Here is a 24495-nt window from a genome sequence, read left to right as displayed (position 1 = left end):
TTCACAGAAACAACAGTATTTATTCTTCTTCTGTTATTTATGCTAGAGCTACTTTTAGAGCTGAACAATTACGCTTAAGCGCTTCACAATAAATAAAACTATAGACTGAAAATTGACGTGTCTCCATGACGTCAGCCATGGGTTTCTGAAGAGCCGTTTTATTTTTTAAAAAATGTATGAATTTTTTTTATTGCAACTCAAATGCATGTATATGTATAAAGTGTAAACACAGACCAGGGGTTAACATATATATAAAATAAAATCAAAATTAAGAAAATAATCAGCAGTTCAGGCAATTAAGAAGTTTACATATATATAGTGTCTCTAAGGCTTTGGGGTTTGAAGAGTGCTGAATAGTTTGTATGTATTGTTGCAATTCACTCATAAATACTTTGAATAAAGGTTTGCAGTTACAAAACTTACTTTTGTGAATGTGGAATTTTGCTAAAATAATGAAGAGATTTATGAGATAATATTGTTTATGTTTTAAAGTGCAGACATCATAAAAACCAAACAGCACATCTTTGTACAGCAGGGAAAAATGGGCAGAAGTGTTACAGTTGATATTATTGTGCAAAGACGCTGAAACTCTTGTGGAAGCTTGTCATACTTAAATTGCCCATATGAAAAGTTGAATGTTAGCATTGTATAAAGTCAGCTAACTAACGAGGTGGCCCCAAGCGGGAAGCTTCGGTTCAGCGATCTGATGCGAACACTGAAGTCCCTTAAACCTGCATTTTACTGAACGGCCAGCGGGGGGCGACTCTTCTGGTTGCAAAAAGAAGTCCTGCTCCATTAGAAATAATGGTAAAATGACCCTACTTCTCACCTGAAGAATTACCTCAGTGAACACTTTCCTAATAAGTTTATGGTCTCAGTTGCTAGTTTCAAGTCTTCTTCAATACAAAATGATGTTGATTTAGTAAATTATTATCGGGATTATCTATGATTGACAAGTCGTTACCATGGCTACCTGTCAATCAGGCTACAGCCGACTCGTACCCACGGCCCTGCGTTCTAACACCTCCAATACGTTTTGACCTCTGTGCGTGGCAGTTTAAAAACTGCAGCTAGCATACTTCTGTTAAATTAGCATTGTTAGCACCTAGAGTTTGCAGCTTGGTTAAAAACTGACGCCAAGGGTTCTTGACCAAGGGTCCCTATGTGACGAGTTGAGGGTGAGAACAGGTTGGTAGAAATCTGGGATTGAAAAATATGTTAGGCTAAGGCAGGTAGCACTGCTGAGGAGATAATAGATCAATGTTTACTTGCTTATTCTTGTTCCCCCTTGCCCAGTGGAAATAACGTTAATTCAGGATCTGGCTTACTTACCAGTGTGCTCTGAGCTGCACTAGTGTCAAGAGTTCATACTCAACACCGTCATCATCATTATCATAAACAAGTGTTACAGTCATGCTGAAGAAAGGCCAATAAACAAGCTGTCACACAGCAATTCTGCAAATGATCGTGTGTAGACAGTCTGAGGCTTCATTGTGTTTGAGCATATTTTACACGTATATCATGACAAGCCCTTTGTTACATCAGCCTCAGGTGCATCTCTAATTCAATACTAAATCTCTTAATTTGTTTTACTATAATTATAATAAACAATACAGTCACACTACATACAGTACACCACATCATGAGTCTTAATCTTTATTTAAAATCTTTATTTGCACACTTACTTAGGTAACAGGCATATAGCTTTCTTCTGTATCAATTAATAAATAAAGGATTACTTGTTAAACTGAATAAAATTACATAAAGATAAAGGTGTTCGATGAAAACTGGCACTTAATGCGTGATTAATGCATGAGGCATAGTCCATTCATAGTAATTATCAGTCATGCAATTCAAGCAGGAAACAATGTCATTCTGAAGAAAAGCAACATGATTAAGTCCTCCATGTAAAATGCTTTTCTGTGCGGAGTTTGCGATTTGTGTTTTGCTCTAGTTTTCTGTGTATTTAATCTGTCTATGATTCCCACAACCCTGAACAGGAAAAATGGATTTCGAAAAGTAACAGTCCCTAAAGTCATTCTGCTCGTTTGACTAAACCACATCAAAGTCACCAGTCCTGTTTTTTCCTGTTTTCGTTAAGGTGAGGCACCAAATATGACTTTCAAAAATGTTCTTTTATACAATCAGCAAACAGTATTACAGTCTTTACACAATATGTCATAATTACCATAAACCAGGTCTGTATTTACTTACAATTATGGTAATTACATTTTTTAGTTAAATTGTTGTTTTTAAAGATGAGATTTTAATGCAGATTATTATAGTACATATGGTAGAATCTTAAAACTGACAAATTCAACAAAATTACATGTTTGAAAATGATGTATCACCTTACATGAGCTCCAACCCAGTACAGCAAAGTTATTATGTAAAATATGTACATTTTTATAATATTATATTTATTATTATAACCAAGAAAGGCATGTTGCAAACTCAACTCACGCAGTGAAACGTCTAATTCGTCAGATTTTCCTTCTTTCTGGCTTCCTCACTGTTGCCTTCAGATGTTTTCTCTGTATTTCTGTGGAACAAGTTGTGGTGACAAATAGAGTGTGTAAGAACTGTAGGTTACATTGTAACTGTTGTTCTCTGAATGAAGAGACTATTGCTCCACCCAGCTACACACTGTTTTCCATATGTATGGGAAATGTCCCCACCCGACAGATGTGGATGATTATTTCCGACACAACTTGTATGCGTGGTAGATCTCTTCTGTCACCCAGTCTAGCCAGACACTCCAGTTTAAAGCACTCAAACAGTTGGTCTGTTACCCTGTGGGCCCTTGTTGCCCTGACTCCAGCTATTACAAGGCAAAGTGGGGACTGTCTTTGCTTCTGTTCTTTTGCCTTAGCCCTGCACTTCCCATACCTTTAAGGGTCGATAATGCCTTCCCCCTGTCAAACTGATCCTGCAGAAAAAGTAGCATCATCTAAGACCCACACGTGAGTGGGTCAGCTTGGTTTGCCCCACAACACAATTCAAACACCCTAAGGTATCCCTCATAGATGGAACCTGTGCAGCCTTGATTTGCTAAGATGCTGTCCTTTAAAAAGCCAGGCTCAAAGCCAAAGCCCCTGGGAAAAGGGGTGAAACAGAACTTGGGCCTGTCAAAGCAGATCCCTCTGGACTTAGAGCTGCCACTGTGCTGCGAATATATCTGAGAAGCAGACCATGTAAGGCCAGTTTGGGGCTATCAGGACTACCAAAGAGGGGAAATGCACACAGAAGGCTCTAGAGCACTAAAATAGGAAAACAGGGAGCAGTGGGTCAACTCCTTGAAGGATCCACAACCAGTGTCCCATTGCAACAGCAGATCTGTGTCACCCCCTCCACCTGGAGCCTCCAGTCTCCCGGGCTTGGGCGACCTCCGGACAAGCAGTCTGCTTCCTGATTCTCCAGCCCAGGCACCTATACTGTTTTGAGGATTAGAAGGCATGGAGATGCCTACACCCACAGCTCGTGAGCAATTTAGGAATGGCAAGGGGAGCCAAGGCCTCCCTCCTAATGTAAGCTGCTGCAACCATGCTGTCATTCCCCGACAGCACATGGTGACCTTGAAGGTATGGAACTGTAGCACAGTGATAGGCAGGGAAGCCCGCAATTTATTTGCCCCTGAGCAGCTCACCTGGCATGCGTCAACACTAGTTGGCGAGGGGTCTCCCCATGGTGAGATGCTCAGGCAGGCATCCCCTCCAGCAGAAGGCCAGCCACAAACTGAGAACGGGCATCCCTGAGGTCTATGGTGGCAAACCAATCGCCTGGCTGGACTGCCTGCCTCACCCTGGGAATTGTCAACATTTTGAAATTCAGGGTCCAGACAAACCAATTAAGGCCCCTGAGGTCTAGGATTGGTCTTAGTCTCAAATCCCTTTTGGGGGTGTGGAAATAGCGGGAATAGAAACCAGCCCTCTGATCCCCTGGCTCTACCTCCCTGACTACTCCTTTTGCCATGAGGGTAGAAACCTCCACCCGTAACACCTCCATGTGCAGTGGGTCCATCACTGACAAGCCTATCAATGATACTTACCATACTGCTACTATTTGCCATACTGTAGGTGGACAGATTTGAACGGCTTGGTCCTTCTGCTACAGTCTGGACTGAAACAACCACATATGGCACCTCACCAACCACAGTGCAGCTATAGCCTTGCCAGCCACCTTTGCCTGCTCTTTCATCAGCCTACTGAGCATGTAAGCAATTTGCCTCAGCTCCTCAATAAGTTGTGGCCTGGAATCCTTCCCTAAGCCCTACGTAAGCTGCCACTGATATAGCAAGAGGATAGCCCCTGGATTAGCTAACTGCACCTGGCCAGCCATGGCTCAGTCAAACGCCAGCTCTCATCTGCACCGGGCAGTAGATAAGATAAGCAGATTCCTTGTTATTATCACTTTGTCTTTTCCAAATTCTCTTTTTCCTCTCCTCTTACACTTCTGCTTACACCCATGTCTTGGACAGGAGATTAAAAAAATCTTAAGTGATCAAGCAGACCTGTGCCTGATATACCCGTGTGTGCCAGTACTACGGGGTAGTAGATAACAATTATCCACAACTATCAGGTGGGAAAATTCCCCATACATATAGAATATGCAGCTGCTTGGAGAGATAGTCTCAATTAGATAGAGAACATTAGACACATTATAAACAATATGTCATATCAGAATTACACTAGTCAGAATTATGCATTTGTTAAATTACATATTATCCAGTTTATTATGACAGAAAGAAAATACTGTAATATAGAACTTTTCAGATCTTCTCTGGTAATAATACTTTATAGATGTAGAAAATATAGCTTTATCCCCAGAAAACTGCCATCAGTGACCAAAAGTCAAATATCAGACTTCCACACTTTACAAATTTGGAAAACAGTGTTGATCATCACTTTCACTTTCATGTGTTCCATAACATGATTAAAACTGGAGTAGGCCTATCTTCAGGTCTCTGTCATCAATGTCAGTAACATCCACCATGATAACCTGAGAATCAGGCCTCACTGGACCTCATCATTCATCTAAGATTGAGGGCTGGCGAGAAGTCAACAGACTGACATATCATAACCCAGAAACTGGTACATGTATGCACTGAAATTAAAACATCAAATACACATACATCACTACCAAATCATTACAACACTATGGGTTTTCAATTGAAACAGTCCTGTGATGCTTAACTATATACATAGAAAAATACAAAGAAACTCTGCATCTGCACTTGTGTGTTGCTTTTCATACCTGAATCCTTCAAACTTCCTCTCTCGATAAGAGTCACCCTTTTTCATCAGGTAGAGAAGGACCATATCACAGAAGAAAGCTCCCTGTTAAATTAAGTTTTATTCAGTGATGTGACTGGCAAAATACAAAAAGTTGCTTTTCTTTTTAACAAATGTTTAATGGTACTTACAGCACCCATCAAAGCCAGCCCTGAAGCCACATTGATGACTGTTGGGATGATGCTGAATTTCCCGGCCTATGAATAACAGCAGAAACACAAGAAATAAAATTATCTTAAAGAGGCGTTATGTAGTTTCCAGCAGCCACTAGCGGTGCGTTTCTAAGATTGCAACCAGGTGTGTGCTCGTACGCGTGCTCGCTTGAACTCATGAGCGAGCATAATCCGAAACACAGCCACTTTCATACAGAAATACCACAATAAACACAGAAACACCAGCATGCAGGCTGTGGCTTTTCACTCAGACATGTTCATGCTCTGTTACTTCAACGTTCCCGGCTCAGAGGCGGATCAACCCCCCGCCGTACCTTTCATTCAGCAGTGTGACTATGGCTATAGACAGGCAGGGAGAACAGACAGAGCGGGAAACCCAGGTAAATCCATGCTCGCGTTACATGATAACGTTACATTTCCTGCGTTTAGCCGACGTGCTACATCGTTAGCTCCCCTGCTGCTTTTCAGTAACCATCTTTACAATTTGTGAATCTGTCTCCAGATGCTCAGCAATGTCAGCACATGTATTGGATGATAATGAAACAGTTAGTGAGCGGTAACGGATATTATAACGACATTCTGTCACACCGTAAAACAGTTAGACCGCAGTAAGTAACTTTACTGGATGGCTCTTCCTCTGTGTTGTTGTGACCGTTTTGTTGCAGTGTTTTATGTTATGTGGATCACGTTAGTTACAGCGACGGAGAGGTGGAGAAGCTGTGTATCTGAGTATTGGTAAAACGACAACCTAAACTGAATGTTACGAAGAAAACAGCAGCAGGTCCGACCTACTGTAGCGTTAGCTGGCTGCTCCTGACTGCATCACTATAAGCTAACGTTAGTAAACAAATCACTCCACATTTGCTTTTTACTGTTACATGTAACATGGATCGCGTTAGTTGGTAAAGTAATGTGGAAAGCGATATAACTTTGCACAGGATAACATTAGCAACTGCTCAGCGTTAGTCGGCGAGCTAACGTGACTTTCTCTGTGTTTCTCCAGTTTTACTAATGCTCACTTTGTTCTTACTCGACATCATCTGAACCTGTTTGGTCTGATGGGCTTAAGCACATAAACCTTTATTTTTGTTTTGTATCCTTACGTGGAGCCTGTGTTTTGCTGTGAGCTGGTTGTTTTATGGTGTTAGGGAACTGCATGTCGTTAGCTGCAGTGTTGTCGCTGTAGTCAGAGAGAGGCTCGAGAGCGCGCGCAGGGCTGAATGCGACCCGGAGACCTCACATTAAAAGCAGAATAGTGGCTGATGCAAGCAACAGATAAAACAGGCGTGTGCTTCATTTCCAAGTGAGTTTTGAGCCCACTGACAATAAGGCAATGACAATTTGATTAATTTCATTGACAAAATTACATATGGTCCCTAGAATTAACGGTTACGTCTGTCTTTTATAAATGTCTAAATATATTTTTAAATGTCTTTGAATGTTGTTTAAGTAACATGTCAGAATCACGGTCTACTGAGACACAATAAGATCATAATACATCTTATGTGCATAATTCAAGACCCAACAAGCTTTTGTCAGTTTGTTGTTATTTTCTGTGTGTTGTGTATTGCATTGATCACTTAAATCATGTCCCATCATAAAGCTTTGGCAAAGTAGACAGCATTTTGTGCATTCACTCTGTAAAACACGTTTTCCATACCTTTCCATGCACCATGATGTTAAATCGGACACCATAGACTTTGAAAAGGGATCGATAACTCTCACCAGCAGCATTTTTGAAATACCGAGTATGTCTGTTGGGCAACAAAAGGGAAAATATGGAGTCTTGAGAACACAAACAAATAATATGTTATATAATGTTGAAGATAATGAGAAATATATGTCTGTGCAACATAACAAGATAGACTAAGACCTGAAGTTAAATCCCGTAGTGATGGTCTTGTTGGAGACACTGATGTCTAGCCGAGTAAAGCGGTACTGTGGATGGCAGTTAGAGTAGCCTTTGTCAAGGTCACAGTCCCACTGTATCATAATGCCAATGGAGCCACCCTGGAAAACAAAATACAGACTTTATCATATGTGGCTTCTAAACCATGTTAATGAATCATGGTAAAGTAAAGGTAGTCTGGCTCCCCTTGGTGCACATATCTACACAGCAGTCTTACAGGGACAATGGACATGAACACACTGATGCTCAAACCATAATAATTAAGACTTTTTTGTACCGCTTCTTTAGTATTTGCTCATTTACTCTCTGCCCAAATTATTGTGGTGGAAATGTGCCTAAATATAGACAGATAAGTCCACTGAAGTGTTGCCTACAACTATTGCAGCATGTAAACATTAGGGATGCATCGATATACCTTTTTCTTCTCCAAATTTCTCAACTGAGGAAATTTGCATGTACAGAGGTACTGATCTGAAATCAGTGCTTGCCTTCTTTTTCCCCCAAATTAAAAACCTGTTCACCTCTCCCACCATGACATAATGATACCCGAAACAATGAATTTTATGGTAACATGAATAAAAAACAGTGGGTCTAACACAGAGATCTGCTACGATACCAATGCAGTGGGTCTTATTGTGCATCCCTCATAAAAATCAACAAAAGCATCTTGTTGTGTAAGATCATTCCATCACAACCAAGCAAGATCTCTGTACATTATTACGAAACACTGTTTTCAGTAGACTGCTTATTTCACGTTTCAGTGACATTTTCTTAGAGAGAAAGCCATGAAATGAATTTGCTTCATTAATCTCTATGGTCATTATTTTATAGATAGTGGATCTGTATGGTTTAACTTGTGAAAAAAGAAAAATTTAATTTAAGAATTTGTTTTATTTATAAAAATGGCAGCTGCTTTACCTCCTTAACCCCTTTTTTTGTGGTATGCTTTACCATTCAAACCTAACATTTGCTCTTACTTCTTTTCAACAGACGTGATTTAGATGTAATGGTGTCTGGGCAGTTTTTTTTTGTTGTTGTTCTGACACAAGCAAAAAGAGTATCAAAAAAAATCTAAGTATCGAAGAAAGGCCGTGTGATACATTTACTCATTTGGCAGACGCTTTTATCCAAAGCGACTTACATTTGAGGAACAACATACAAGCATCAACAGAGCATCAAATACAGATCTACAACTGACAATACATACTAGTAAGAGCAGCAATAAATACTAGTAAGAGCTCCTGGAACATATCACATCAATGGGGTAAATACCTAGGGAAGGAAGTAAGAGTTAACAAAAAGTGCAATCAATACAAGATAATTGTAGGGGATAAATGAACACAGATCTGACTGATCCAATAGGTGCGTCTATTCCAGTAAAATCATACTGGGATTTAAAGTTTTGTGACATTCTCCAACTGGTGACTATAAACAACTGAAAAGCATAATACTAACAAATGTGGCCAAGTCCTGGAAGTTATATCCAGCTCGCCTGGTGATGTCTCCCAGACGAAAGATGGGGCAGTAGGGGTTGAGCTCCTCATCATATCTGCATTTCCTCAAATATGAGTCGTCGGTAGTTTCAAGGACGTTGGACCTCAGAATTAAGAAACGCACAGTTGTTAATGAGTCAACACTGCTCACAGCTGTTTCCAGTTAACCAAGCAGTGCATAGAGAATGTATGCTGAGTATTGAACTCAGACGAAGAGTACTTACTTTGAAAATGTGAATTTAGAAAATTGGATGAAATTCTTGATATAGATAGTGAAGTTTCCAGCGTTTGTCAGTAGAGGGCGTCTGTAAAAAAAAAAAAAAAAAAAAAAAACACACAACAAGGCATTGTCTTCTTGTATTAATGTATTATTATGTAGCTGCCCAAAGGAATGTGCTAAACTAAGCTCCATAGATTACATATTGTCATTGTCAGATGGGAATCTTGCATCACAGAAAAGTAAATTTTTCAGGGATTGTTGTCTGTTTTCTGTCACTTGTGAAAAAAAAAAATAAAATTGGAAATAAGTTTTTATTTAACTTTGGAAATAAGTCATTGTTATAATTACCATAGGGTCATTCTCTCCAGACATTGGCAGACAGAGAGGTGGCACCTTTTGCACAAACAGATGAGTGACACTACGGGGGTAGTGATGATATTCTTCACTGTATATACATTAACATGACTGTGAGATCTGGATGTGCTCAGGATTGTGTATTCAGATGTCAGACAGAAACACCACCATGACTGTGATCTCAGGACCTCTCTAGGACTGTATGCTAAATGCTAGAATTGAATCAACATTTGTAATGATGTCACCATGTCTCTGCTCTTTGTTACTACGGTAGAGATGCTGCGAGGACACCATTCTCGGCCTCCTGTGCTGCACGTATAAAGAAATGATTCATCACACAACTGACTCAGTTATTCTGTATGTTTTCTATTACACACTATACAATGGAACATGTTCCCAACAGGGTCTTACCGCCAGGATTTTTAAAACTAAGAATAAAAAAATAAATAAAATAGGTACCTGATGTCATGTATGAACAAATGTGTGTATGCATGAGGGGGATCAAATCCATTAGAATGGTGAAAGAATTCTCAATTTCTTACTGTGGTATGAATTTTCTTTCAATGGGACACCAGCCGTAGATTTCACAGGTACCGATGGATTTTTCATCTTTTCTTAAGCATCGGCCACTCATGATTCCTTCACACAAACAGAAGACACCCTGAAGCCATCCAGTTTATCATGTGAAAAGATATGGCATTTCAATATATGTTGTGATTGTCTGTCTGTGTATATATATATATATATATATATATATATATATATATATACACATATACATATACATACACACACACACACACACACACACACACACACAAAATCACAAATCCTCTGTTATTTCCAATTAGCACAAAGACTCAAACAGTAGAAACAAGTTCTCAAGGAAAGTATTACTCTGATTATTTGTATGCCAATTTTAACCACTTGTGTTATTCTACCGTATACATGTTGCACTCATTTTCATTAATTTGGAAAATACCATGACCCAATTTAATCTTGTTAAATTTACATCTCAGAGTCGACCAGCTTAATGGCGTATTAAACCAGTGATGTTTATGTCTTACCATTACCAGCCACTACCATCTTTCCGTCCTCACAGTCTTCATCATCTCGACAGTGGCCATCCAGCACTTTGAGACTCTGAAAATAAATGCCGCAAAAAGATATTCAAAAAACAAAAAGTTAGGCATAATATAATATATATCATTTTGTCTTAGTATATCAACAGTTTTCAATTTCAATACAACTTTATTAATCCACAAAGGATTAGACACAATTAGATTTGGGACATACGTTAAGACAGACAGGAAACAGAAACAATTAGAATGACTTACCAAGAGTATTTCTATTCATATCATACATATGTAAATTTGCATCCTTTTTTTTTTTTTACTTTTCCTTGCAGATATTGGCTGCCATACAAACTACATATATTGGCTGTTTACTTAGAAGTGAAATATTATGAAAAGGGGTAAAATCACGTATTATATGGCCAAAACATATACTATTAGAGTTAGTAGATTTACACTATATTTGAAACAGTGGGGTTGTGTGAGGCTTTCAAATAAAGATAACCGGTTTCTCTTTTCTAGCAACCCAATTAATATGAAAGTGAAAATGTAGTCAGGGGTTCATGCCCGTGGCTTTTTCATAACTTACTGGAACAGACAGTTAAAGGATCCCACTCAAGTGTGTGGTATCTTTTCAGAACCAGGGGAACTTGAATTGAATTGAGGAGAGCCACAATGTATACAAGAGCAGTGTTTTATGGCTGTGTAGTGCTTGTACTGGCTGGCTAGTCTTCTTGGCTTGTTATAGTGAGCCAGGAGACCAAGAGATGCCAAGTTTACATACCAGGAACCCTCTAGAAATATGTAGTGAAAGATATAGCTGAGTGTAATAATGGACAGTGTAACTGTAGCACACACACTCATTAAAAGAACAGCGAGTTGTCATCCACTTTTAAAAGTTAAAACGATAAAAATAACATGCTTGTCTCTGTAGTTCACTGAAATGACAATATATCAGATAAGGTGATCTTAGTGTTGCAAAGTTTCAGTTTGTGTTTTTTAATTTAACTCAAGTACAGCACAGGTCATTCACTGCTCTTCCCTAACCTAGTCATACATCGCCTACTGTATCTCTGAAACATGGCCGGCTGAAATAGTTTCCAGATGATGAGATGTCAAACAGTGGAGAGTAAATAAAGTAACCTTAAAATAAACAGTTAGGTTCAGAGAGCTCGGAAATGCGAGCCAAGTGGTGTTTTGCAAAGAGTGTCTAAATAACACATCATTCCCTCCAGCTAGCTGATATTCAACAGAAAACTCACTAGTATCCTTACGTTAAACAAAACAACATGTTTGTCTCAAAATTCAATCTGGTGCAATTTAATTTTATTTATGTGGTGTAAATTCATAACAGTACTTTTCTCTTTGCACTTTTTATAAAGAGCAGGTCTAGATCACACTCTTTATAATATTATTTACAGAGACCCAACAATTCCCACCATGACAAGCACTAGTCGACACTGGCTAGGAGAATCTCAAGTTCCACATTACTTTTGTAAAACAATAGTAATGGTGGTAGCGGTGCATTAATGGAATATGAATGCAAACAGATGACGAGGGAGAGGAGAAGACGATCTCTTCTTTTATCAAAGAAGAAAATCTTTAGCCTACAATTAGAATGTGGAGATTGTGTCTGGCCACCAAACCCAAACTGGGATCCGATTCCACAGGAGAGGAGCTTGATAGCTGAAGGCTCGGGTTGAAGAGAGGAGCTGGTGCTCTTAGGCAGATGGCCCGAGGGTTGGACATGGGTAGAGCAGGAGTCCTAAGGCAGATGGCTAGGGGCAGAACCCTCTGGAGGCCAGAGACAAAGTCGGAGACCTCAGCAGGGTCAGGAGGTGACAGGACACCAGACACAAGGAACAGGAGTCAGCAGGGCTGCTGACAAGGAACCAGGAGCTGGGCAGTGGTGACTCTGGTGCTGGGCAGCAAAGGCTCTAGGGCAGTGGAGGGGCATGACAACGATTCCTTCTAGAGGGCTTCTCTGAAGGGTACTCCAGAGCCAGATTAGGCAGAATTCTGGCAGGTTTAGTGCTAGTCAACTGGGCATCTGGCTAGAGGCCAGCAGTCTGGTTACGGTCTTGCTCTACAGGAAGGTCTAGCAAAATGGACATCAGAGATCTGTACAAGAGAAAGTTTTGACATTATTGGGAGCCTCACTTTCTTGTGAGGAAGTATCCAGAAAGGAGATTAATGCGAATAGCTCTGACAGAAAACAATCCAACACAGGAACCGGGACCGATAGGAATTGGAGCTGGCAGGAGTTTAGTAGGCTGGGAAGCTGACTGAGGAAAAGTCTGTGGCCCACTCAGGTATGAAATCCCCTAGCCAAGACTTTGAGGAAACAGTCTTGATGCCAGAGACAAGACTGCCTTCTATGAAAGTCACTGATTGCTTTCCTCCACATATCTTTGAGCACCACCTGGTCACAAATTAATTCACAGAGTTCATTGGAATAAGTGTCTACTGGGTCCATGATGGCCAGTTTGTTCTGTCACAATAGTGAAGCAAGGATCAGCATAGCACAAGGGATAGGACCCACCATCGTCAACCGCTTATCACAGGGTCACGGGGGGCCGGAGCCAATCCCAGTTGACATCGGGCGAAAAGGCAAGGCAAACCCTGGACAATCGCCAGTCCATTGCAGGGCCACATACATATAAACAACCACTCTCACACAAACCTAGGGACAATTTCAAGTCGCCAGTTATCCTAGGTTTGATGTCTTTGGACGGTGGGAGGAAGCCAGATCACCCAAGAGAACCCACAGCATGCAAATTCCACACAGAAAAGCCTGGGATGACCAAGGTTAGAACCCACGACCTTCTTGCTGAGAGCGACATTGCTAACTACTGCACCGCTTTGCCACTGCGAGGCCTGTATGCTTGACATAAAAACGGAAGGGAAGCACTATAGACACAAGAGAGAGGTAACAAAATAACAATACACAGGTTGAAGTCATTAGGGAACTCGTTACTCATTATACTGACTGTCAAACCTTGAATGAACTGTGAACACGGTAAAAGGATTATAGGGCTCACAATGTGGCTATACATAGCAATGTTGCTCGTATGTTGCTTCAAAACGTATTTCTGCTAAAATAAATGACCTCAGATTCCTCACACTTTTACAGCCTAAAGTGATAATGAACTACTTCATCTTGTTTTGAACTTGTTTAATGTTGTTGTCTGATGTTTTTCCTGACCTCTGCCTTTTTCAGATATTGGTTCAAGAGAGAAGGAACTCAATCTGTATGCCTTGCTTAGGGTTTCGCCTGTTTCTCCACCACCTGCCCATCTCATGTCATCTGCCTGCTTGCTCACAATACTGCCAGCAGAATTAAAGTTTTTGCACATTTTTGTGAGTTTGTAAAAAAATAAAAATAATTCCATCTCCTTGTCTGCAATTGGGTCCTCATGATAATTAAACAGATATTGGCTAATATTTATGTTTCAGGGTTAAATTTGTGATGGCTTTTATTGATTGTTAAATAGTTTTTTTTAATGATGTGGATAAAAAATATATATATTTGACAAATGTGAACACTGCACTGCACTGTTACTTTGCTAGTATTTAATAAATTCAGTACCACACTGCATAATAACTTGATCATCATATTATGTTATCAAATATGAAAATAGTGGTTAGCAAATTAGATCTAAGATACCATTCATTTTTTCAATTCCTATTATGGTCACTGACCTGTGAGAGGGTACAGTTTCCTCATGGAAATACTACCACAGTGGTCTTAACACACAGGCTGTGATTTACATTTAAATCAACTGTACTTAATATTCTTACCTCAGCGCAGTATCCCAGCTTCTGGTTTGGCGTCTCTAAGAAATTGGTTACAACAAACAGAACTGCTTCACCCTATATGTAGGGAAAACACTGTTAATTAGACAATGATGATGATCACCTGTTCCTGCCAACAGACCTGTCCCTCTCAAAATATACAGGCCTACTGTACAGGCAACTTCTCCAACACCTGTTTGCTACATTAACGTATTTGCCATTTAGTGTTTGAACTATTCCTCCCTGAAACCTGCTTTTTGATTTAAACTTGCCTGATATCTGCTACCTGGCATAATCACTGTCTCTTGTGCACAACCGTGAATTGATGGTGTGGCGTGAATGTTTTCACCTGTGGTGGGATGACATAGTCCTCCGGTCCCCACACCATCAGTCCAGACTCAGTGGTGTTAGTCACTGACACTCCCTTCAGTTTAGTTATGACAGAACTCTGGATGGCCTCGTCTGTTTCCTGGTAGCCTTTCTTGCTTAAGAAAACCCACCTGTGGGTGAAAACAAACATTTTGGTTTTATGTGCCATTTTTATTCTCTCAGTTTGATTTGAACATTAAGCTAAATACAGATTGTGTGTCGTATTTTAAGCCTGCTGCTTTGTCTTTAACAATCAAGCACTTTATAACTTTTGTTCTGGAAAGGTGATAAGTAAATAAAATTAACTTACTAGATCAGGCCTACTATAGCTTTTTATAGGGTTTTGCTACAGGGCACTGAAAAACTGTACAAACTCTTGTACACAAAGACATTTTGTGTGACAATTGATAGTGTAAAAAACTTGCCCTATCACTTGTCCTACCATAGCCCTGACTAAAAATATATGGTTTATCATGCCTTGAAATCATCATCAAGGTCAGTCTGTAAACTGAATAATGTAGATGTATTATACATTAATCAGCAGCCAATCCGTTTAAGCAAGTTGCTGCATGTAAGTTTATTTATTTTTTATAATTTACATATAACCTACAGCGCGATTTGGGTCACCACAAATAATGTTTCACTGTAAATGATTGCAGTCAACTTACAGCAGTACAGCTCCAATGACAATGTTTTAACTATAACGTATTCCTAAAATTCAGCGCTTTACTGCTTAGGGGCGGCTGATCAGAAGATGGGCCAAATTTGCATGGCAGCCTCTGCCATAAGTGTATGAATGTGTGTGAATGGTGTGAATATGACATGTAGTGCAAATCACTTTGAATGATCAGAAGACTAGAAAGGCGCTATGCAAGTACAGTCTATTTACCAAAAGCATACTGTTAATCAAATTTAAGGTGTGGTTATTTTCAAGTTAATAATTGTATCAGAAATAAAGTTTAATGAAGAAGATTTCCTTTGCTGTAAACTACTGCTTACTGCTTCAAATATGTGCAAGTGTGGTTGTTATTCTTAAACTTAGTTGAACTATTTTGTGTTTTGAGCATAAATTTATTTGGACTATTCAGTTGTATTTAGGTTGATTTTTAACATGCCGTTCTAATCATATTGAATATTTGCCTTTTCATCACATGACACAATTAACTTATCAGTTAATTTTTCAAACCCCTCAAACACTGAAATAGGTAACTGTCAGGTGAACTTCCGAAATGAACGGTTATTTTCTTTCTTGCTGTTTGAAGAAACACTATAATTGTTCAGGCGCTTCACTGGAATAAATCCTGAGAGGCACCACTGCTGGATGGGACATCCTGTCAAAGAAAACTGGCAGTCACCAGCAAAAAGACACCAACAGTCAATCTTCATATATCCACGCTGCTGAGGAGACTCATGGAATGGGACTTTAAGATGGGGAGCTTACTCAGTCCCATTACTCACATAAAGTGTATTTATCAAAACACCAGCTTGTGTCATTCCTCCAATTCTTTCTCTCTTTCAATCTCATGCTCCTTTTCTGTTCTTCTCTCTCTTACAGAGTAGAAAGTGTGAATCCCTCTTCCATTCTCTCACTCTTGATTTTATTTTTTATTCTCTTAATCAGCCTTTTACTTACGACGACATCTCACATTGTCATACCTTGTATCCTTCCTGTCATTCTCTCTGTTATTTCTGTTCTGTTTCTGAAACTACACAGCTGTGTGAATGTTCCAGGCTGGGATGTTTGGGCTGGCTGAGTGCTTAGCTCAGGGCTCAGGATATTCTTCCTTTGGATTTTCATGTTTATGGTCCACATTATGACAAGAGGAAAGGAAGGGCACACTGATTTTACATGTGAGAAGTTGAAATGAACGTTATTTTGGAACACATATTTCTGTCTCTCACATGCAGTCAGAGGGCTACCAAGGCTGGAATGAGAAGTGGTGTCTTCAAGTGGACTTCTGCAGTTAACCATGTGCCTTGCCCCTGAATATACAGTTCATATTTGGACATGATGTAACATGTCTGGTGGTGTTTTGTGGCTGTTGTTGACCCAGCATAACATTTTTATTTAAAGTTCTATGTTCTAAGTTCTAATATTCAATGTTCACATGTTACATGATATGATTGCCCTGCCATAGCCCTGACTAAAATGTGTAATCCATTCACTTTATCATGACTTGAAATCGTCATCATCAATCTGTAATCAAAATAATGTACATATATAGCAGCCAATACGTTTATGTAAGTTGCTGCATTAAATTCTATTTATTTCTATATATAGGCTAACCTACAGTGCATAAAGGTCAACATAAACTCCTCACAGACATACTGTAATATCTATATTTAAATTATGATTATTTGCAAAGTAAATGTTAAGTAATTTATGACAATAAAAGCCACGACAGTTATCCACTTACCCTATAATGTAACCGATGATAGATAACTGAATAAGTCTGTACAAAATCCCAACTTTCTTATTTTTGGCGACAATGTATTTTTCTGTTTTGTAGTCGAATAAGGACAGAAAACGTCCTTTGAAGAAGCTCCCGGCCATCCTGCAGCTGGCTACGGACGGTTGGTGTGAGTGCAGAATGAGTCTTGTGCTGGTTCACACACACAGCTTCAGTGCAGCCGCTCACAGCATACAGCCTGCAGGAGGCGGAAACACGCACCCCCGCTGCCCAGGTCACACCATCCCCTATTATTTAAAAAAAAAAAAAAAAACGATAGCAGCGACGTGAGGTTGGACTAGATGTCATCTCAGCCTCTTAGTGGCGCTAGAGGAAAAGTAAGAGGATTCATGAACAGTAATGTCTGTACTACGTTTCATGTGGTGGATGATCAACTGACTGACATACAGACCGACAAACATTTCCATAAATAAACATTTCACACTAAAAACGTTTTTTTCCAGCATAAGCAGACATGTGAGTGTGCAACAATGAATCTATGCAGTTGTGTAGATCACCAACCATCATCAACCAATGTCCTAAAATAGCATTTCCATTATAAGTGTAGTGCAAGATTAGGTCATCTCTTCGCAGTAGAAAACTGACAGTAAATTGTATGTTACTGTGTTTACTGTGTAGTAATGTTGCATTCAGAATCATTTTAAAGGGACACTCCATCGATTTTATTAAGTTCAATCGATCTAAAAATACGAAGTGAGCCATACTACATATGCTACTGTTGAGAAAGGCTCCATAATGCTGTATTTTTAGTTATTCACATAATTTCAAATATCAACAGGACTTACAATGAGTTTTCTTACTTCTGCTACAGAAATCACAAGTTCTGGATTCACTTCAGCTCTCTGTAGAGCCTATGAAAACAGTTGTGTAATGTCATCTGTGGCTCTGAAGTTGCATTATGGGAAGTTAGGATACAGAGTTTTAGGTGCTACATCTCTGCTGCTTTAATTCTGACACCTTTAGCGTAAAATAATTACGCTTTGTCACTCTGAAAACGTTGGTGATGACGCACTAAGATGAGAATGTGTTGCTGTCACTCACCAGAAGTACCAGGGTGAAAGGAAAAAATCCTATGAATATAATGATGTAATACTCATAATTAATATAGCAGAAGAAACAGTATTTGGACCTGGTACTTCCACTAGCTCAGACACTGCAAGGTGAAGGTTTGTAGCATTGAGACAATCAAGTATCACTAAAAAGTACAGAAATTATATCAACAAAAAGAACTCGTCAAAATAATTTGTAATGTAAAATGACATTTCAGATTGTCATTCAACGACATTTTTAATGTTACAGGTGGTCAAGGCAGAGCTAATTTAAACAGAAATATGTATTTAACAAATCACAGATTTTATGTTAGTTAAACATGAACACCTGGGTTTAAAAATGAGCTTCTTTTGCTTTACTTAGCCAGGGGACAATACACTTTGACATTAGCCTTTATCTGTTTCATCTCAAGCCTTACCTTTCCCGGAAACATCAACAGGAAGTGGTCTGGAGGAGACAGTCATGACAAGCCTTTTAGATCATTATCTGCATGTTCACTGCTTTAAAAAATGTATTATTAGTCATTTGAATTTCTATTTAATTCTTAGTGTGATCATCACACAGTCTGAAAAAAAAGTTGTCAAACATTTGTTGTTCATGTGAAACAGAAAGACAGCAAATCATTTCCGTCTAACTATATGAAATGTGATGGTATTGTGGTTTTGTCCCATGATGCTTAGAGGGGTTAACATACAGCATTACCCCACTGCTGCTCACACTGTAGGAGACTCTGACAATGAATGCAGACAGGTGGATTTTCCCTTTGGCCTTGTGCTTTGTGTGTGTGTTGTCAAACGGTAAGTGATTTATTGAAATTAGAGAATTGAAATGGTAATTACTTAGATAAAAAAAGTTCTTTTGTAAAATTTGAACGGATGTATATGTACGTATATGTGCGTTGTCCAGTCAATTTAAGTTATCTTTGAAGTCTTGCGCTTGAGATATTTTAATTTACATACTGAAAGCAAGACAAAATATTTCTATTCTGTATAGTGGATTATCATATCCATAGTATTATAATTAAATATATTTTATGTTGTATATATTGCAGGTGAAATATTTATTTTTTCTTTCTGTCTAAAATACACTGTTCATTGATTAATCTGGTAACATTAGGCTTATCTGTGGGCACATTATATCTGCTTAAAATGTATTGTATTACCTTTGTCAGTTTCAGTGTTGTAAATGTTATAAATCAGTGTGTAATAAGGTAATTCATGGTTAACCATTTGATATTTGTCCGGTAATATTTAAAACTTTTATGCTCAAACCTGACGGTGAATTTGAATATTTCTAGACTAGATTTTAAAGATATACAGTAATAAGAAAGAAGAGTTCCTGCTTTTGGTAGCTACCCTTTGCTTTTTGAGCACAAGATAATTGACCTAAACCTGAAACTTGTTCTTGTAATTTCTCTCTTTCTGTTAAGATGACTACTTTGACAGTAATTGTGAGTATGCAGATGGTTGTGAGACACAGTCGCTCAGTGCTCTACTTGGATCCTCGGTGCTCCTCCCATGTTATGTTTCAACAAGGAGCCTCATCGATGTGGAATGGGCCCGAACTCCCACTGTGCACGTGGTCAACTTCACATCTAAAGGCCAGATTGTGTTCCATGACCACAGAAATGGCCGGTTGAAAGTCTTTCCAAACCAGCACTCAGAGGGGAACTACTCCATCTGCATTGATGACCTTAAAAACTCTGACCTGGGGTGTTATCGCTGTCAGCATGTCAGTAACTGTCTTCAAGTGGAACTGGTTGCTGAAACAGGTAAGATGATTTCTGAAAGTTTGATAAAGTGTTGTTAACACTGAACAGCAGCCTGTGCAGAGAGGTGAGACCTCTTCCTTTCCATGGTCACAAACCTCATAGGAGGACACATGAGCTAGAGTTTCCTGTGAAATGCATCTTTGTAAAACCACAACTGATCATGCAGGTGCAGAGAAAGACATGAAGCTATTGATTTACATCTGTGTTGGTGGAGCTGCTTTCGTCCTGCTGTGTGTCTGTGCCTACTACTGCATGCAGTGCTTATGTGAGTACATGCCCAGTGTGGCTCCTTCAGTCCACACAGTTAATAGAAGAAATGTTTTGTCAGTTCATTTGATGGATGGTTATTTAAATACCCTTTTTGTTTATATTTCAGTGTCGTGTAATAACAGAACACAGGACAATACGATCAACCTTGTAGGTTTTGAGGGTAAGCAAAAATTAAAATTTGACTATTTATATTAGATCTGTACTGTAATTACTGTAGAATGTCACTAGATACACATATTTTTACATCAGAGCACAGGAATGTAAGGTAGATTGTCAACATGTTTCAGTGATTCATTGGTCATTGGCACATCCTAATTTTGGAGGATTGCTGCTAAGGTCAAACCCTCTCCTTCTAGTTATAGGATACACATCTTTTTTATCATTAATGTGACTTATGAAGCTCATTTTTATGTATTTGTTATTTATAAGCCCATCATAAGCCTAGTGGTTTCCTCTGCTGTCCCTGACAACTCTGTCCCCATATTCACGTCTTATTGTTTAGGCCTCAGTTACATAAAAACACGTTCACATTCAATCCACCATTGCTGGCAGTTAAATCTAAATAAAATCCTATAGTAACACTAATAAAATTGATTTAGTTATTGTAAATATAACCATACACATACATTTTTTGTTTGTTGTTATTTAAAGTAGCTGATTTAGGCTATTTTAATGATGAGGCCACTAATTTACACATTACCATGTTTGTTTAATCTGTACAAAATGCAGACTATTACTTGTTAATTGGATTTTAGTTCACTTTGGACAGAGCCAGGCTAGATGTTTCCCTGTTTCCAGTCCTTGCTCTAAGTTAAGCTAACTGACTGCTATATGTAGCCTTATATTTACCAGACAGATGTGAGAGGTATCAATTGTCTCATCTAACTCTTGTCAATAAAACAAACAAGCATATTTCCCAAAATGTCCAACTATTGCGCTATGCTGCTTCATAGAAGGTCATAATGTCCCACTGCAGGTGCCAGTGCTCAACCTGAGGAAGCAGGCAGAGTACCAGTAAATCAACAGCAGGGAGGTATCTATCGCAATTAATATAAAACAAATAAATGATGTAGGTTTCATTATATGTGTATGTATGTGTTGTGATTTTTGTGTTATTGTACACAGTGTGTTTCCTTTTCCTGCAGGAGCAGACAATCTTGTTTACGGTGCGTTCAGACAGTTCATCTTCTTGCTCTCTTTGATCACCTTGTTAAAACAGCCATTGTCATTCAATCCAGCCTGAACACTACTAATGTCTGTATCAGCACCGTCTAATTTGATCTTTCTTAAAATTCAGAAAATGATGACCAAGCCCCAGCCCACCGCCAGGGTGACCCCACCAGAAATCCTTGCAATACACCTGGAGCTCTGCCTTATCTGGACAGGACTCAGAACATTCAAAGCATTTACCCAGACTTGAACCAGTGTAACTCTGAGACGGTGGAAAGGCTGCCACGTAAACAGAGGTTTCACGCAGGTGCTAAAACGATCTAATTGCTGCACTTTTGTGTGAATGGTGATTCATCAAATTATTATGAGAATCTGGAGTAATTTAGTCTTCTCTCACCTCTCCAGAACTCTTCAGCAGATTACGGCAAGCAAGTCTCAGTCGACATTATTATGGTAATATATAATATTATGTTATGTTACATCATTTAAGTACTGTCAGGAATTTACCTTCATTCATTTCATTTCACAGTTAACCAAAGTGATCTCAGCAAGCAACAAGCCTCGTCAACTCAGGCAGGGAACCATCGCAAAGGTATTTAGATTTGATTTGTCATGTATCATCTGTCAGAATGATGCATCTGCGTGCGATATGCTAATGCAAAAAACAAAACGAAAAAACAATTCATTATTCATTGAAGTGTTGCATGTTGCAGGAGGTCCCGGGACGAAGAAAGCCAAAGAAAGTGAGTGCTGACTTCATCTATGGCCATGTTCGGGATGAAATGATGCTGTGCTCTGAACTGCTCTCCCACTTCTCTGTTGTTTCCTTCTCAGATTGTGAATACAAAAACCCAATTTACAACAGGAGCACGGAGCAGCTCAACCGACTGTAAAGAATGAAGGACAGCTTAAATAACTGTGCGCACATTTTCACTGTCAACATCTTTTCGCAATCATAGTTACTGCCATCACAGATTAAAGCTGATAAATGTCTCATTGTATGTGTTTGTTTTATAATTGCATCGTATTTCACTGCCTGTTCATCTATTAGACAGTGAGTGCTGTTTGCTAATGTTCATCAAATAAAGATTTTCACATGCAAAAAAAGATCAAATCAAGAAGCAGTGTGTTTATCTGTCAAACCTGTGTGTGTGTGTGTGTGTGTGTGTGTGTGTGTGTGAGGTGTGAGGTGTGTTTCATGCATGTGATTAGCAAAACAGTTGAAACAAACCAGTATTTTGTGACCATACAAATTGCTTTTATAATCTCAGTTTGACTTGCACATAAAGTTACATTTATCTGACGCTTTTATCCAAAGCGACTTACAATTTCTATGCATGTCAGAGGTCGCATGCCTCTGGAGCAACTAGGGGTTAAGTGTCTTGCTCAGAGACACATGGTGGATGTCTCACAGTGGGAAACGAACCCAGGTCTCCCACACCAAAGGCAAGCATCTTATCTATGCACCATCACCACCCTGGTGAAAATATAAGCCACGAAACTATACTCACACCTACAGAGGCATTAGAGTTTCTGGTTTACCTGCATATCGTAGGGAGACCACACAGACTTCAGAAAGGCCCCAGCGACCAGTTGATTTAAACACAACACCCTCATGCTGTGAGGCGAGGGAGTTTTTAGAGTTGCTTTCACCCTCATGGGTGTCGCGCCAATTAAGCCAAATGAGAAGCAGCTGCGCCACCTGTCAGAGAGTCTCAGTATCCAAAGATGAAGGCCCACAGTAAATACTTTTTGGTGACATTTATTTCATTAGCACTGCTTCTTTTGAGATGTGAAGCCCATGCTGCTTCAAAACAATTTCAACCAACTATCTATAACACCATGAATAATACCAAATTGATTTGCCACGAAGGGTTCATGTCTGTTCGCATATCAAAGGCACAATTTGCTGATCTTCCTTTTACCATTTATGTCCAAGGTAAGTCAGACATTAAACATATAACTTGACACTAACTTGAAGTGTTTGCTATGCTCCTGTTTGTGTCCAAATGTGCACACAGATGAACACGCCGGGTATCACCAAGTCATTGCTCTAGCAAAACAATGCCACTACTTCCTTCGAGAAACTGACATCTTTATCATCTTAACCGTTGCTTCCCACGGATGCTTTGTGAGAATACAAGTAAGCTGTCTGTTTATTTTTAATGCAGATGTTTACTATTTTTCATATTCTAATCTGTCTTTTCCACTTTGTCCAATAGAAATATATCACAATTCTGAATGTTGTCATCGTGGCACTTGCAGAGAGGGGAGAAGTTGAAATTGTCAAGTCAATACCTCTCATCTGTGAGAAGAAAATTAAAGCTAGTAAGTGTACAGATAAATATCATGACATTGTGTTACAGAATATTGTTTATTATTAATTCTCAGTGGGGTTTGTTTACTACAGAGGTGAATGAAAATGATCATCCACCTGTATCAAGACATTTTTTCTGCACCAGGGATGGGTTCAACATTACCATCCCTCAGAATGCCACAGTCCCACCTCTGAACCTGGATGCAGTGAGGATCCCTTCAGGTCAAAGACGCAATTGTAAACCCCAACAAAGATCCAAGGATGCGGTCACGTTCAGCTTTCCATTCACTGATTGTGGCACTCAGTCCATGGTAAATGTAAATCAATTATCTCCACAGCTTTTGGATGGGTCAGGTGGTGTTTTTGTGAGTAAATATAATAATAATAATAATAATAATCCTTATTTGTAGAGCACTTTTCAAAAACAAGTTACAAAGTGCTTTAACAAGTGTAAAGAATAATACAAAAAAAGATAAGAGCATGAAAATTTAATATAAAATTAGTAAAATACAATAAAATAAAAGGGATAAAATAAAGTCAAATAAGATCGGGAAAAGCTCTCCTATAAAAGTATGTTTTAAGAAGGGACTTAAAAGAGTTCACTGACTCAGCCGACCTGATTTCCTCGGGCAGGCTGTTCCAGAGCCTCGGGGCCCTGACAGCAAACGCTCTGTCCCCTTTAGTTTTCAGTCGAGACTCTGGAACAGACAACAGACCTCTGCCCGAGGATCTCAAGGTACGTGCTGGTGCGTATGGGACTAAAAGGTCA

At 39.2% G+C, this 24495-nt stretch overlaps 3 protein-coding genes across 6 annotated transcripts in view; 2 read left to right on the top strand and 1 right to left on the bottom strand.

The window, feature by feature from the left end:
• Positions 1–1653: 1653 nt before the first annotated feature.
• Positions 1654–23044, bottom strand: LOC123986545 (P2X purinoceptor 5-like). Its single transcript, XM_046074860.1, has 13 exons — positions 22952–23044; positions 17095–17375; positions 14658–14808; positions 14315–14386; positions 10508–10583; positions 9983–10079; positions 9091–9171; positions 8829–8970; positions 7338–7474; positions 7125–7218; positions 5423–5488; positions 5254–5336; positions 1654–2542 (listed from the first exon to the last, which is right to left on the bottom strand). The coding sequence occupies exons 2-13, from the start codon at positions 17229–17231 to the stop codon at positions 2476–2478; spliced, it is 1203 nt and encodes a 400-aa protein (XP_045930816.1). The 5' UTR covers positions 17232–17375; positions 22952–23044; the 3' UTR covers positions 1654–2475.
• LOC123986546 lies at positions 18935–22507 on the top strand. Its single transcript, XM_046074861.1, has 11 exons — positions 18935–18995; positions 19628–19969; positions 20136–20234; positions 20346–20399; positions 21216–21272; positions 21385–21405; positions 21537–21716; positions 21815–21862; positions 21939–22001; positions 22123–22152; positions 22244–22507. The coding sequence occupies exons 1-11, from the start codon at positions 18935–18937 to the stop codon at positions 22300–22302; spliced, it is 1014 nt and encodes a 337-aa protein (XP_045930817.1). The 3' UTR covers positions 22303–22507.
• The window catches only part of LOC123986544 (zona pellucida sperm-binding protein 4-like), a 3246-nt gene continuing 1770 nt past the window's right edge, over positions 23020–24495 (top strand). For 2 of the 4 annotated variants that reach the window (XM_046074856.1, XM_046074855.1), the window contains exons 1-4: positions 23157–23348; positions 23431–23552; positions 23632–23737; positions 23820–24037. In XM_046074856.1, the coding sequence (XP_045930812.1) occupies positions 23252–23348; positions 23431–23552; positions 23632–23737; positions 23820–24037 (543 nt within the window). In that variant the 5' untranslated portion in view covers positions 23157–23251. The other 2 variants (XM_046074858.1, XM_046074859.1) reach the window with 2 other exon arrangements.

Source organism: Micropterus dolomieu, linkage group LG17, assembly GCF_021292245.1.
Source record: "Micropterus dolomieu isolate WLL.071019.BEF.003 ecotype Adirondacks linkage group LG17, ASM2129224v1, whole genome shotgun sequence".
In the NCBI taxonomy this organism is placed as follows: domain Eukaryota; kingdom Metazoa; phylum Chordata; class Actinopteri; order Centrarchiformes; family Centrarchidae; genus Micropterus; species Micropterus dolomieu.
The sequence above is the reverse complement of the archived record's forward strand: the minus strand, read 5'-3'. Positions and strand labels throughout refer to the sequence as shown.

Excerpts from the sequence above, each read along its gene's own strand:
- LOC123986545 (XM_046074860.1), bottom strand. The coding sequence starts at position 17,231 with ATGGCCGGGAGCTTCTTCAAAGGACGTTTTCTGTCCTTATTCGACTAC. Across the intron at positions 9,172-9,982 it reads GAAAGAAAATTCATACCACA|ACGCCCTCTACTGACAAACG; the intron begins GTAAGAAATTGA and ends TTTTTTTTACAG. Across the intron at positions 7,219-7,337 it reads ACTACGGGATTTAACTTCAG|ACATACTCGGTATTTCAAAA; the intron begins GTCTTAGTCTAT and ends GTTGCCCAACAG.
- LOC123986546 (XM_046074861.1), top strand. The coding sequence starts at position 18,935 with ATGAATGCAGACAGGTGGATTTTCCCTTTGGCCTTGTGCTTTGTGTGT. Across the intron at positions 19,970-20,135 it reads GGAACTGGTTGCTGAAACAG|GTGCAGAGAAAGACATGAAG; the intron begins GTAAGATGATTT and ends CTGATCATGCAG. Across the intron at positions 20,235-20,345 it reads CTACTGCATGCAGTGCTTAT|TGTCGTGTAATAACAGAACA; the intron begins GTGAGTACATGC and ends TTTATATTTCAG.